Raw genomic sequence first — 14,136 nt, forward strand, 5'->3', positions numbered from 1 at the left:
CTTGGCATGTCTGTGCTCACAGATGATTTTTTATTTTTGAGGCAGGGTCTTTCTATGCAGCTCTGGCTGTCCTGGAACTCACTATGTAGATCAGGCTGGCTTCGAACTCAGATCTGCCTTCTGAGTGCTGAGATAAAGGTGTGCACCACCACTGACCAGCTCAGATCATCTTCCTTTTCAGATTATGTCATGGTTAGGAGAACTTTGAGATGAGTTGATTTTCCTTTGAAGTCCCAAGACCTTAACATCAGGTACGTGTACTGCTTTTGAGGTTGTCCTTGGGTACGTGCACGGTTATTGAGGTCTATTTTGGGTACATGTATGGCTGTTGAGATCGGTCATCTCCAGTCCAGGGCACTTTGAATGCATGTCATCCTCCTTTTCTAACACCCCTGCCTTCTTTGAACTGGCCTGTAGGATGTTGGGAGGCATTATAACAAATAGGAGGGCTTTGCATGGGAACCACTAACCCAGATGTGAAGGGTTTTGTATTTCTTTTTACCGGTAACTTTCATATAAACAGAGGAAATGAACTAGAGTCTCCCATTGGTGACTGTGCCTGGCCACAGTTAGGAGATACTGTGCCGTGAAAATAATTTGGCTTTTGCCGACCGGTCAATCTTTACTTTTCTAAGGGGCTTCACTTGACAGATGGATGAATGAACTAGAGAATGACAGAGATACCAGTTGCATTTTATAGCCCCTGTTAGGGGGAGATTAAGATAGAGACAATCCCAGCATGTGAGAGGCTGAGGCAGGAAAATTACTACAACTTTGAGGCCAGGGAGTTACTTAGCTTCTGGCTAGCATGGACATGGGGAGACCCACATAAACAAACAAACAAAACCCCTAACCTAATGCATCCTGTAAATAATTGAAGTCTAGTCTTAGATTTCATTCTTTCTTTTTTTCCTTCCCTCCCTCCCTGTATCTCTTCCACTTCTCCTTTTCTTAGGTCCATACTACGGTCTGAGCTCAGGGCTAGCCTATGCAAGCCATTTATCACAGGTACATCCCCCTCCCAGCTGGACAAGTGTTCTCAAAGGTGAAGCTGCTACACAGTAAATGATGTTTGGGTTTGTGTGGACTGTCATTGCGGTGTGTGGATGGGGTTTGAGAGCGTGGAGGACTGGCGACTCTGCTGGGCATAGGGAAGCCATTTCCATTTAACTGGACGATATCACGAGTGAAGCGGCGAGTAGTGGCTATCAGCTGTTTCTAAGGAGAGCCATAAGAAATATTGTACTGGAAACATGAGATGGCAGAGCACTGTCGCTAACAGAGGTGTTATTTAATAGGGAATTCAAATTCTAAGCTGCTGCATGGGAAGAGGAATTGAAAAAGGGATTCTGATAATAGGGCTGCCGGTACTGAAGTGCCTTCGGCTGCAATTGTTTCACTCTTCAGAACTGCACCACCTCTTTTTTTCCTCACCCCTAAACCGTGGGAACCGAGCACTTCCGCCACACTCAAAATGGCTCCACGCCGTCCCCCTTTTCAGCGCGTCCGGGCGGTCATGTCCCCAGACCTCTCTACTTCCGCCACTCTCTGCGGGGCGGGGCGCACGGCCCTCCTGTACACCTCGCAGCATTCAAGATGGCCCGGCTTCCTCCCACTTTTCATTGGCTGACTCACCGCAGCACGAGGTGGGCTGGGGCTGGTAGGTGACACACAGCTATGGTGACCAATGGACGAAAATTAGGAGCCAATGAGGCAAGAGAGCTGGAGACCCTCCTCCGCATCTGGGAGGGCATTTTGCCTGGGGCGGGGTGGAGCCCAGCCGGAAGCGGGAGGGGAGAGCGAAACAGGAAAAGAAGGGAAGAAGGAAGCAGAGGGAAGAAGAGAGGGAGGAGGAGGGGTGGCGGCGCCGTGGCGGAGGAGCAGGAGCAGGAGGGGGATGGAGAGGAGAAGGCTCCTGGGTGGCATGGCGCTCCTGCTCCTCCAGGCGCTGCCCAGCCCCCTGTCAGTGAGGGCTGAGCCCCCGCAGGTAAGGGGAGGCGTCTGGGCCAGCTTGGGGGGGGGTCTTGGGTGGTCGAGGCCTGGCAAGAGGGAGTCTCAAAGAGGGTTGTTTGCAAAGAGTTGTGCGTTTTCGGAAGGGACGCCCGTGTCTAGCGGGGATAGGGTGAAGGGGGCGTTGGTGTCTAGCTGAGGGACACCTGTGACGATTTGGATGTCAAGAAGATGGCAGAGGCAATGGTGCCAGGCAACTTGAGGGTCCTTTGAGAGAGGGTAGGTATGGTAGGTGCGCTGGAGGCACTCTTCCTGGATATTGATGCACACTGGCTCATGTTGGGCTTATTTCTGCTCCGCAGTGGAATCAGGAGCCAGAGACGTGTGCACCAGCGTGTGGATGGACCACAGGCTACTGAACTGGCCCCAGAGGGAGGAGGGCCCAGCAGGGTATTTATTTCAGGCTGGACAAAGGAAAGTTCTGAGGGCGTCCTGGCCCTGTTTTTGATGCTGGAAGGCATGGCACGTTGGTGGCCTGTTGGAGGTAGGGTTCTTGGAAGATAGGAGGGATGAAGTAGTGGAGTGGAGCTGTGAGAAGCCCGGACACACACCTAGGCTGCCTGCCCTGGGAAGAACAGGTCCCTGGTGCTCATCCAAAGCGTGGTTGTGATAGCAATATCGGCAGCAAATGGAGCACCCCAGCTTGGCCTGCTGGGTGGGTGGCTTGCTCTTTGTCCAGGCGGAGAAGCTGGCTTATGCTGATTCTAGCTCTGGCGTTTCGAAACCCTAATTGAAGCGTTACTCTTGGTGCCAAATTGGGTGGGGTGCCGTAGGGGGAATCACCCCTCCTCTGTTAAAAACTGGCAAAGCTTCTATCATTTTACTTTCTTCACTTTGTTCCCATCATTGTCCTTTTTTTCAGAAAAGCATTCCCAGGCACAGGCAGCGTGGGGACAGCCTGTACAGCATAGCACTTAACTTCATGTTCTGATGAAGAGCAAAAATTGTTAGCCGAACACTCGCCTTTCCCCTTAGAGCTTCAGGGCAACCCTTTCGCCTATGCATATTGTTTTGCTCCTGAGTATCATCTTCCTAAAGCAGAAAACACAACCCGCAAATGATTGAGTTTTGTTTTGTTTGAGACAGAATCTTGCCCTGTAGGTCAGGCTGGCCTTGAACTCAAGATCCTCTGTCTTCACCCACCCAGGTTCTGTGACTTGATAGATTTTTTAAGTGAGTTGAAATTCACATAACAAAATCAAGAGTTTTAAAGTGAATCACTCAGTGGCATTCAGTACATTCAGTGTTGTGCAACCACCACCGCTATCTAGTTCCAAAACAGTTGAATCATCCAAAAGAAAATCCCGTCCCCATTAACCAGTTACTCCCTGTTTCTGCCTCACCCCCACCCTCCTACCCCAGGCTCTTTACAAGCACCAATCTGCATTCTGCCTCAGTGGATTTACCTGTTCTGGATAGTTTGTGTAATGGAATGCTACAGTATGTGTGGCGTCTTTGGTGTTTGGCCTCTGTCACTACCATCATGCTTTTAAGGTTCATCCACTTTGTAACCAGTAATCCCCTTTGTGTATATACTACTTATTTATCAGCTTATCTGTTGCTATGCCTTGTCGGGGATGGGAGTATATCTGGGAAATAATGTGTGAAAGAAACAGAGTTCATTTTATGACCTTTCATATAGTCTTTCCTAGGGTAGTTTTTAGCCTTTGTTGAAGTTCTTTGTTTTCTTAGTTAAAACGATAAACTGGCAGGAGAAATAAATTTGTCTCTTAGAAATGTTACAGCTCTCAGGACTGGTTAAGCTTAGGTGTGGACGGAATAGCATACGGAATGAACTTGCTTTCCCGTTTCTTTGGGTGTCTCTGAGGGTGGTTCCCGGTAGCCATCCAATCACCCTGTTAGGGGGCTTGACTTAGGAGTGTGTGAAGCCTCTGCAGGTGGGCTGGCCGCTAATAAGAACTGGATCCTCCTCTTCAAGGAAAAGGATTGGAAAGTGGGAGATTCCACCACGTCCTGGAACCCCATGAGGGTCTTGGGTGTAAGGCTCTAATTACAGTGCATCAATCACAGACTGTTTTCTTACCACATTTCTGGCACTTCCAATACTTACTCTGGGGACAGGGTGGCTTTTGTACTTTGTTCCTTGTTCCGTTTGGTTGGGTGTTAGCACTGGCCGCAGCTGTTGTGTGGTGGCGGACAGTTCCTGCAGAGAGGGAAAGTTTTCTTATGAGCTGCCCACTCCTTCCTAGCCTTCCCATCCGTCACCCCAACACCCTTTACACTCTCGTCTCACTCCTAATCCCCCGTGTCCTCCGTCCAATCAGTCACCAGATATCTATGGTGAAATTTGTGTTTTGGTGTTTAACCTTTGGAATGGAAGCTGCAATATAATTATTAACTTTGAATCTAGCACAGATTAGTCAATTTAGAGTTTTTTGGGGTTTTTTTTGTTTGTTTGTTTGTTTGGGGTTTTGTGTGTGCAAATCAGAAAGGGGAAAAAAGTTGGAGAGAGCATCTGTCAGGGAGCATCCTGGGGTCTTTATTTCTGTAGCGACCCCCGGATTGCTCAGGTGGCATCTTGAATTCTTTGTGGAAGGTGGTGTGGGTACCTCACTGTGTCTCCCTCCCTGAAATGTCTCTGTCAAATACCATTGTTTTCTGTTTATTTTTTACAGGGTTTAGCAGTCTAATGCCACAACCGCTGGGCCGCCTGGTAGGGATCTGTTTTGTCAGAGGGTATGGGGGGGGGGTGAGGGCCATAGTTTAGACAGGGTTTTGTTAGCTATAGCCCTGGTTAGAAGAACTCATTATGTTGTTGACCAGGCTGCTGCTGAACTTTCTGTGATGCCTCTGCTTGTAAGTGTTGGGGTGCGGGGTGCACCGCCTTGCCCACCTGCATGCACATTTTACATTTGAAATGTGTGTGCATTTGTAGGTGGCTTTTCCTATCACCAGCTTTTCACTGAACAGTTGTCTCTTGCCACACAGACCAAGAAAGTTCATCAGCCTAGGGACTTCTGTAGGTAGGAACTTCTCTGTAACTCTCTCATAGGGCATCCGTGACTCAACACGTGGGATTCCTTGAATCGGAAAAGAATAAAAAGGCTGCATTTTGCAAACAGGAAGGCCTTGGCATTTGTTCCCTCCAGTTAATTTAGGCTTGAGATGACGTAGCATTGCTTTCCCTCGGATGATCTGTAGATCCAACCAGATTACCTGACTATGTTGTTAAAAATAAGGTTTTAGTAGAAATGTCTGTGTCCATAAGGTGATGCGGCCAGTGCTCTGGGTGCAACCTCCAGATGCCATCCATGGAGCTTCTCAGCAAACTTCAAAACTGAGTTTGATTGGGCCCTGTTCTTATTTTTCTCACTATGCCTCTCAATTTCATATCACCTTTACCCCCCCCCCCCCATGTTATAGATTTTATTTTAGAGCCACTATTCCATTTCCAGGCTGCAGACTTGGTACTGTGGTACTAGGTACCTAGTGCTAGGTACTTGGTACTAGTATCCTTGAGTACTAGGGTATGGGAAACACCACATGCCCTGTTCTATCCTCCACACCCTCTGTCTCGTTGTTTCGAGGTACAGTCTCATGTAGTCCAAGCTGGTCTTGAACTTGCTGTGTAGTTAAGGACAACCTTGAACTTCTGATCATTCCAAACAGTATTTCAGGGCAGTCACTATCATAACTTCTTGTACAATGGTAGGCCTGTGTGGCTTACAGAACGTAGCCTCCTTTTCCTTATTTCCTTAGACTGTTTGGTATTCCAGAGTTAGCATTTTATCGAAGATCATTTCTGAGTTCCTGTAAATCCTCCTATTGGAATTTAGTTTAGTGGACATTTCTGAACTCCAGCAAGGTTCTGGGAGTCATCAAAGGTGGAACAGAATCCCTTACCTCCAGGATCTGGCAATCAGCGGGTCTTGGGAGAATAGCACACACATGAATTAGAACCCAGGGGGATTGTTGTGAAGTGGGGGTGCAAACATTGGAAGAGGGAATGTTGGACTGTGCTCGGGGAGGCGGAAGCTGAGCAGCCAGGGGAGTTCCATAGAGACTAGGCATTTCACCTGCTGTAAAGTTTGCTGTGCAGGACGGGCTCTGGGGGTCAGAAAGTGGGCAGAGTATGATGGGAAGGAGACGGGGCGGCGTCTGGCGGTGACACACGGCTCGTGTGGAGCCCTTGAGTGTAGGTGTGCAGAGTCAGGAAGTAAGATGACTTGGACAGTGAGGCTGTGCAGGGCGGGCATCTGGTCTCAGGCTGCACTGTCCAGGAGCTCTTCCCGTGATGTTGGGGGTGGCCTCTGTCTGGGCTGTGCAGTTCAGGAGCTGCTCAGCACCTGTGTTTTGGGTAAGGTATCTCTGAGAAACTGAGTCTGTAACTCTATTTAATTCTTATATAATTTATACTATATTTTCACACCTTTTAAAATTTGCATAAAATTCAAAGCCAGCCTGGCTTATATGAGTCCTAGGCCAGCCAATGCTGTACACAAAACAAAACAAAACAGAAAAAGCCCTTACATAAATTTCCTGTTTTCGTGTGGTCGCAGAACTGCGTAGCCCTCTAATATTTTAGACTATCTCCTCACCCTCAAGAGGAAGCCCATAGAAATTAGCAGTCCCTCCCCACCCGCACCCTTTCCAGCCCTCAGCAACGACGAGTCTGTTTGCCTAGATCTGCCTGCTCTGCACATTTCATATAAGGCATAGCCCCCGACTGGCATATCTTACCAAATATCATATCTTTAGAGTTACCCTGCGTTGTAGCATGTTTCTTTTCTGTGTGGTGTGTATGTGTGAGGTGTGTGTATGTGAGTACGTGGGTCTGTGTGCCCATGCACACGTGGAGCCCAGAGCAGGAGGGTCATAACTCTCCATCTTATTGCCTTGAGACGTTCTACTGAACTGAAGCTTGCCTTGGCTGTGCTGACTGGCTCGCGAGCTCTGGGGTCCTGCCTGTCTCCTCTGGCTAGTGCCTGGGTGTTGACTCACACTTTGCCTAGTATATCATATGGGTGCTGGAGGTTTGACTTGGGTCCCCTTGGCTACAGCACACGTGTTCTTCCTCAGTGAGCCATCTCCCCAGCCCCACATTGTGTGTTTCTATGGCATGAGTGCCCATAGTTTATATTTATCCATTTATCAATTGGTCATTTGGGCAGTTTCTGCTTTGAAGCCATTGGGGATAATGTCATGGGGACAGTGATGCAGACATTTTTGCGTTATGCGCTGTTTTCCTTTTCTCCCACATTTACTCATTTCTTCTGTGTGTGCATACATACACGTGAGTTGCATGTGGACGGGCACAATGGCTGTGGAGGTCAGAGGGCAACATGTAGAGTTGTCTCACTGATGAGTCCCAGGGGTGAAACCCTGATTGCCAGGTTCAGTGGTGGGCACCTTCACCTGCTGAGCCATCTTGTAGCCCATTGATTATTTTATTTTATTTTATTATTTCTTCTGGATTCCTTGTAGCTAAGATGCCTGCAACTCGTGGCATTCCTCTTGCCTCAGTCTCCCCAGTGCTGGGGTTATAAGTGTAAACACTGGCTTATGTTTGCAATTCTGTGCTGTGGGTCAGTTGGCAACACTGGATAACTTTTCAAAGAACTGCCAGGCTGCTTTCCAAAGTGGAAAACACGCTGTTTACTCTATATTGAACATAAATATGTTACATTTATTACAAAAATGTCAATAAAAAATACATGTAGCTATTGACTACATAATGGGCAGTGCGCAGCGTCCAGCCCATGGGTTTGGCACAGGCTGACCCCGTGTTGGGGTCATGGGGTCGTGATGTCTGAGAGAGAAGCACAGTGTGGAGAAGACTTTTAGCACAGGCTGAATGGTTAAACAGAACAGTGATCATCACTGTTGTTATTGGTGGCCCTTGGGGTGCATCATGTTTGGTACGTTGGTGGCAACTGCCTTGAGGGACTGAGGTCTGGAGTTTAACTTGACTTGCTTGAGACTGCCGTGTGTCTGGAGTTAGGTGTTCCTCTTGGTAGTGACTGTGTAGACCACTGTTCATGGTGAGGCTGAGCTTAAAGCAGTCATTCCCAGCTAAGGGTTATTTTGCGCCCTCCAGAAGACATTTGTAGTGTGTGGAGGTGTGTTGAGGGCGTCGCTGGCATCCAAAGTGTGAACCTCCGGGAATGCTCCAGCTGTTCCACACTTGCTCAGGACAGTCTCTTGCACCCAGGGCTTGTCTGGCCTGAGGTAAGAAACCCTTTGGTTTCCAGCATCTGCAGTTTGAGGTGAGGCCTCCCACCTGGAGGAGCAGTGTGTGGGTTGCACGAGTACAGGCGGGTCTTGCTGACTTACTGAGTTGCTCACTTATTTTGTGTGTGCATGCATGCTCACACAGGCACACTTGTGGAAGTCAGCAGACAGCTTAATGGGACTTGGTTCTCGTCTCCCAGGGAGTCCTCCTTCCCAGGCTGCCCTGCCGGCAGGTTTTAAGTGGGGTAGTTTGGTCAGTGATGCCCCTCACCAGTCAGCTTTGTTTTGTCAGCCAGCATTAAACACTTGGATGAAACGGTCTTTGGTTTCTGGTTCAGTGAGCAGGTGACGACCCCTCCCCCGCCTCGCCCAGTCTTGAACTTTCTACCCTCTTGCTTTGATCTGCCTTTGTGGTTTCAGTTTAACAACATAGTTTGGTTTTCCCCCAGTGAAAGACGGATGGCCAGTTATTTCCTTTTCTCAATGTCCTCTGTGGTCCCATAACCAACTCTGAGCTGAGTCATCTCTTTTCCTTTCCCCACTCCAAGGCTTGGCTCATCTTTGGCCATGGGATCACTGGTTTGTTCTCCCGCATACTTAGCTTGGACAGCTGAGTGGAGAGCCTCGAGTGGTCTCAGCTCCTTTGCCGCAGGAGAGGCCAGATGTCCTGGGTTTGGGCTGAGTCTAAAGGAGAGCCTGCGTTTAGGCTTGGCAATGCAGCTTGTCCCTGTTTGGAGCCTACAGGCAAGTCTTTCTGGGTGCTCTGGATACCTTTGGTGCTCTGGATAGCTTTGGGTTCAGAACTCCAGCTGCTTTATGAGTGGCCAACCATACCCCCAAGAGAATGTCCATATTGCCTGCCTTCATTCTTATAACTAATTTGAAGGGCCATCTGTGACCAAGACTAATTGTGTGACCCTCAGTGATGTGATTCATTTTCCATTTGGGGTACCATTAGGAACCCCGATTTCATGTTTAAAAAGCACAGCTGAGAAAGACCAGAGTTGCAGGAACAGTGTCTTTGAGGACCTGTGGCTTCAACTCCACTAGGTGGAGCCGGGTCTGGCCCCAGCTGTGGGATGTGGAAACCACAAACACAGATAAATCCAGAGCGCTGCGACCTGGGAGGTCGAGAGAGCGGAAGAGAACCCCATCCTATTGGACCTGTGGTCTGTTGAGCCAGTTTTGGGCATTCCTCGCGTGGATTAAAATAGGTCACCTTCCCAGGCTTCTAATAGCCAGTGCTGCAGCGAGCAAGCCTTGGGGGCCCAGGTTACCCAGGGACAGCCTTGGCTCAGTTTTGTTTACTTTTGGTTTTCTTATACACACTACACTTTCTTTTTTCTTTTTTCTTTTTTTTTTTTTTTTTTTTTTTGTTTTTGTTTTGTTTGTTTGTTTGTTTGTCAAGACAGAGTTTTTCTGTGTAGCCCTGGCTGTCCTGGAACTCCGGGATCCACCTGTCTGGAACTCCTAACTGTTGGGATTAGTGCTGTGCACCACCATGTCAGGCTTTGTTCTTTCTCTTTGTTTGTTTTCATAGTAACTTCTGTGGGAAAAAAAGATGCATTGTATATCTCTCTTTTTTTCGTTTGAGACAGGGTCTCACTGTCCTGGAACTCCTGTGTCACCATGGAGATGATCCTTCCTCTGTCTCTAACCCTGAACGCTGGGATTAAAAGTTTGCACCACTGTACCAGCAAGCCACCTGGGTTTCGTACATCTTTCCCCAGGCCGGTGCTGGCACGGTGCCACAGCCGTTTTGATTCAGAAACTCAAGAATTTTATAGACTTGAACTTTGAAAAGTTGTTTTGGAAAAGGTGAAAATAAAGTATAAGCCGGCACAAGAATCTTGTGGTTTGGAAGGGTGGGTCCTGGAATAACGTTACAAAAACATGTCTATTTTGTTTTTCAAATATCGAGCAAGAGGCGTCTTGTGTTGTAACTCTTTTCTTACACGTTCTTTTAGCTTGGAAGCCTGTGTTCGTGGGGAAAATGATCACACTCTGCGCATTGCTACACATGCGGTTTGGGGTGTCATCCTGCAGTTTATCGTGTTCATCTTAAATTTTTGTTTATTTTGTTTTGTTTTTGAGTCATATCTCTCTGCAGCCCTGGCTGTCCTGGCACTCACTGTGTAGACCAGGCTGGCCTCAAACTTAGAGAGCTCTGCCTGCCTCTGCCTCCCAGATGCTGGGATGAAAGGCAGTTCCACCACACCCAGCAGTCTACCTGGCAGTCTGACCAAACACAGGCAGCAGGAGACCTGAAGCTTCTTCAGATCTTTGTGGTTGGGTTGGGAGCGCAGCAACTATGTGTCTCTCTCGGCATCAGGATGCAGGGCCAGGGTGGTTCTTTGGGACTGCAACATAGAGTTGACTAGGGTGACAGTTTGAGCCTGCCTGCTCCTTTCTCCCTGTACTTGCAGTGGGTGGGAACAGAAAACCTGCAGCCATCCCACTTGGTGTCAGTGAGCCTGTGGCTGGCCCTCCACTCCCTAGACAGTCACTGCTTCCTCTGAGCTTTAAGAGACTTTTTGTTTTTTTTTAATACTGATGGTTTTAATTCCACAAAACGGCCTAGGGCGGATAATAATGAACAATGGCAAATAATACAGAAATCCGAAAATATTTAAAGCAAAAGTGGAAGAGTATGGTTTGGTGTCTATCTGGTGCCTTTTCTGCCTCTGCTATGACTTTATAGATTTATATAGGAAGAAAGGAAGTCCAGAGAAGGCCTTGCTGGAGCAGGAGGGAGGAAGAGTGACTTAATTGTGACAGTTGGAGCCAACCTCCATATCACCTGCCCAGCGTTTTCTTCAAGGACCACATGTGTAGAAATTTACATGGTGATTTACTTACATAAATAGTTTCTATCATGAAGCCAGCATGTGGTTGGGGATGCAGACCCCCGTCTTCCTGTTTACATAGCAGGCGCTGACCCCACTGGGCCATCTCCCCGCCCTCTGAGCTTTTTAAATGCCCTTATGCTGTTGCTTTATTCAACCGCTCTAGAGAAGAACAGTTTCCTTTCTGTGTTTTTGCTGGACATAGAATTGAGAACAGTAGGGTTGGCTGTATGGTGCACTTAAAACGTGGAGTATAGGGGCCACACAGCTCTTGGAGTGCTCTTGTCTGTTTTTGTTCCCACCAGCAGGGCATGCATGGACTCATTGCCCCCCTGTTTGGAAGATCCGCTCGTCACCTCTCTGCCTTCCGTGTGCCCTTGGTGGCAGGCCTCTGCCTGATGCCCAGTGCTGGCAGCTCGGGGCAATTTCAGTTGACTTCCTTGGAGGCCTGTCCCTATCTTGTTTGCTTAGCTCCAGTCTCCTTCCTGTCTACAGTTCTCAACTCCCAGGAACAAGGAACAGGGTCACTCAAGGACAGCAAGCCTGCACTTGAAGGCTAGACATGCCTGCCTAGGTGCTAGGTGGTCCTTAGACACGTGAGGCGGGTGGTGGCAGAGTGGAGTTGGCTCCAGCTGTCACCGGCAGTCATGTGTCTGTGTTCCCACACCCTCCAGTAAGGCCCTCACTGACTCCCTCTCAGTTTTCCTCCTTCTCCTTCTTCCTCCAGAGTTTCATACTTGGCCCAGGCTGGCCTTGAACTTGAAACAAGCTTGCTGCCTCAGCCTTCCAAGTCTTGGGATTATAAGCATGTCTCATCATGCCTAGCTCCATCCAATCGATTATATTCTTGGGCCTGACAAGCTGTGTGTGTGTGTGGTCATTGAAGATGTGGGAACAGTTGGAAGCCTGTTGCTAAGAGGGCAGGTTCGGGAGCCAGACTACCTGCACCAGAAAGCAGCTCTACCCCACCGTCCATAGAACATGGAGCCAGCTAGTTAACTTGGCTCCCTCATCTGTGAACTGGGAATAACGAACGTGCTGCTTATAGAATTATGGTGGAGTTCACGCCACATAGTGAGTGCTTAGTGTTGGCCTTCCTTTGGGGAGACTGTGAAACTTCTCTGTTCTCGGACCCAGGACCTGATTTCAGTGGAGTGCCTGGGATGGGGTGGCGGGGTGGGGCGGGGTGGGGTTGTCACTGTGAGGACCACAGCCGGTAGACTAACGATTCAGGAGAGGCAAGAAGGTAGTGAGGTAGTGAGGTGCAACGTGACTCAGGAGCTGCTGTTAGTTTAAACTTCGGGAGTCTCACCCCAAGTTCTTTTTAGGCATATTTAAGCACAGCACAATTTGGTGAAAACTTTCCTGGTGAGCATTAACTCAATTCCATGTGCACAATAAGGCTTAAGACATGACTCCATGGAAACCCTTTGTAAAGGACCCGTGACATCTCCCATGAGGATGGGCCCTATAGATTGACTATGTGTGGCAACTTCCATAAAGACAGGTTCTATGGATTGACAAGGGCAAGGGCATGATAAGGGACGGTTGTGGCTATTAACCCACTCCTCTCCTCTGGGCTGATAACAGGCATCTGGTTGTGTATCAGATGAGAAGTGTTTTCGAAGCTTTGTTTGCTTCTTTATTTCTTAGAGATAGGGTCTTACTGTATAGTCTCTGCTGGCCTGGAACTTGCTCTGTAACCCAGGTTGACCTCAGACTTGCAGTCCTCCTGCCTTGGCACCCTGGGTCCTGGAATTACAGGCATGTACCAGCACACCTGGCTCACAGGCAACTGTTTTCTAATAATAAAGTATGGAATCGATTATATTCTTGGGCCTGACAAGCTGTGCTACACAACACGGGCCCAATACATGCTATTCTTTCTTGCACCCAGTAGCCCTTCTTGAATGGCAGAAGGGTGACCTGGTCACCCAGTGGGGATGGGTAGCATATGACAGGCATGGGAGCATGTAGGGCTGAACCATGTGACGCTGTCAGCACTGTGACACAGAGGTTTCTGCAGAACAGCTTTGTTAAGATGTAATTCATAGACTGTAAAGTTACCCTTTTCAGGAATATGGTTCTGTGGTTTTCAGTATTTTTTAAAGGATTTGTTTATTTATTTATTAATGTATGAAGAGCTAGCTAGCATGAGTTCTTTCTTTAGGTAGATATCTTGAGTAATAACTCGTTGATGCTTGTGTCCTTTAGCACATATTTAGCTCATATTTCTCCTGTCTGTCTGTCTGTCTGTCTTTTAGCTTTTTGAGACAGGGTGTCACTGTGTAGCCTTAGCTGGCCTGGAACTCGATATGTAGATCAGGCTGGTTTTGAACTCACAGAGATCTGCCAGTTTCTACCTCAGAAAGAATACTAGGATTAAAGGCTTGCAACACCACTCCTGGCTATTATTTAATTAAACAATTATATGTGTGTGTGTGTGTGTGTGTGTGTGTGTGTGTGTGTATTATCCTTTGAGAATTCCATACACATGCACAAAGAAATACAGTATCAACCCCATCTTCCCCTCGACTCCCTGATACACTCTGCTTTATTTTGCATTCATCAGCTGATGGCCGCTAGAGCTGTTCTGAGCAGTGCTGCAATGAACGCTGATATATAAGTGCTTATATAAATCTTCAAGCTCCTGGCATCTAATCCGAGTTGCTGGATCAGATGTTGTTGCGGTAACTATGTTTAACTTCTGAGAGCTGGATGGATTGCCTGGGAAACAGCTGCATCCCCCACACCCCAGCAGCTGTAGATGAGCTCTGTGTCTCTCATCTCTTCCCAGACCTACGAACACGTGGGCCGTTCTGTTTTGTTTTGCTTTACCATGGCAGAGGGGTACTACAGTTTCTCCTTGTGGTTTTGATTTGCGTTTTCCCAGTGACTAGTGTTGACTTTCGCTATTTGTTTTGGTTGGCTGTTTGGGTGTTGGCACTGATCTTTACATCGTTATTTTCCCAGTGCTGAGAATCAGACCTAGGACCGCACACATGCTAGTCAAACTCTCTGCCACATATCCTCAGTTGGTCGTTTGTGAAAGTCTTTTGGAGAAAGACATCCAGTCTTTTGCCCATCT

The 14,136-nt window shown here is 48.1% G+C and overlaps 1 protein-coding gene across 4 annotated transcripts in view; it reads left to right on the top strand.

Moving 5' to 3' along the window:
- Window positions 1-1,796: 1,796 nt before the first annotated feature.
- Wbp1l (WW domain binding protein 1 like) overlaps window positions 1,797-14,136 on the top strand; it is a 63,146-nt gene continuing 50,806 nt past the window's right edge. The window contains exons 1-2 of one of the 4 annotated variants that reach the window (XM_060390649.1): window positions 1,847-1,987; window positions 2,313-2,494. Coding sequence is in view for 2 of the 4 variants with exons in the window: in XM_021650433.2 (XP_021506108.1) it covers window positions 1,898-1,987 (90 nt within the window). In the remaining 2 variants the exon portion in view is untranslated. Of the gene's footprint in view, window positions 1,988-2,312; window positions 2,495-4,646; window positions 4,685-14,136 lie in introns of those variants that run through there. The other 3 variants (XM_021650433.2, XM_060390645.1, XM_060390644.1) reach the window with 3 other exon arrangements.

Source organism: Meriones unguiculatus, chromosome 1, assembly GCF_030254825.1.
Source record: "Meriones unguiculatus strain TT.TT164.6M chromosome 1, Bangor_MerUng_6.1, whole genome shotgun sequence".
Classification (NCBI taxonomy): Eukaryota; Metazoa; Chordata; class Mammalia; order Rodentia; family Muridae; genus Meriones; species Meriones unguiculatus.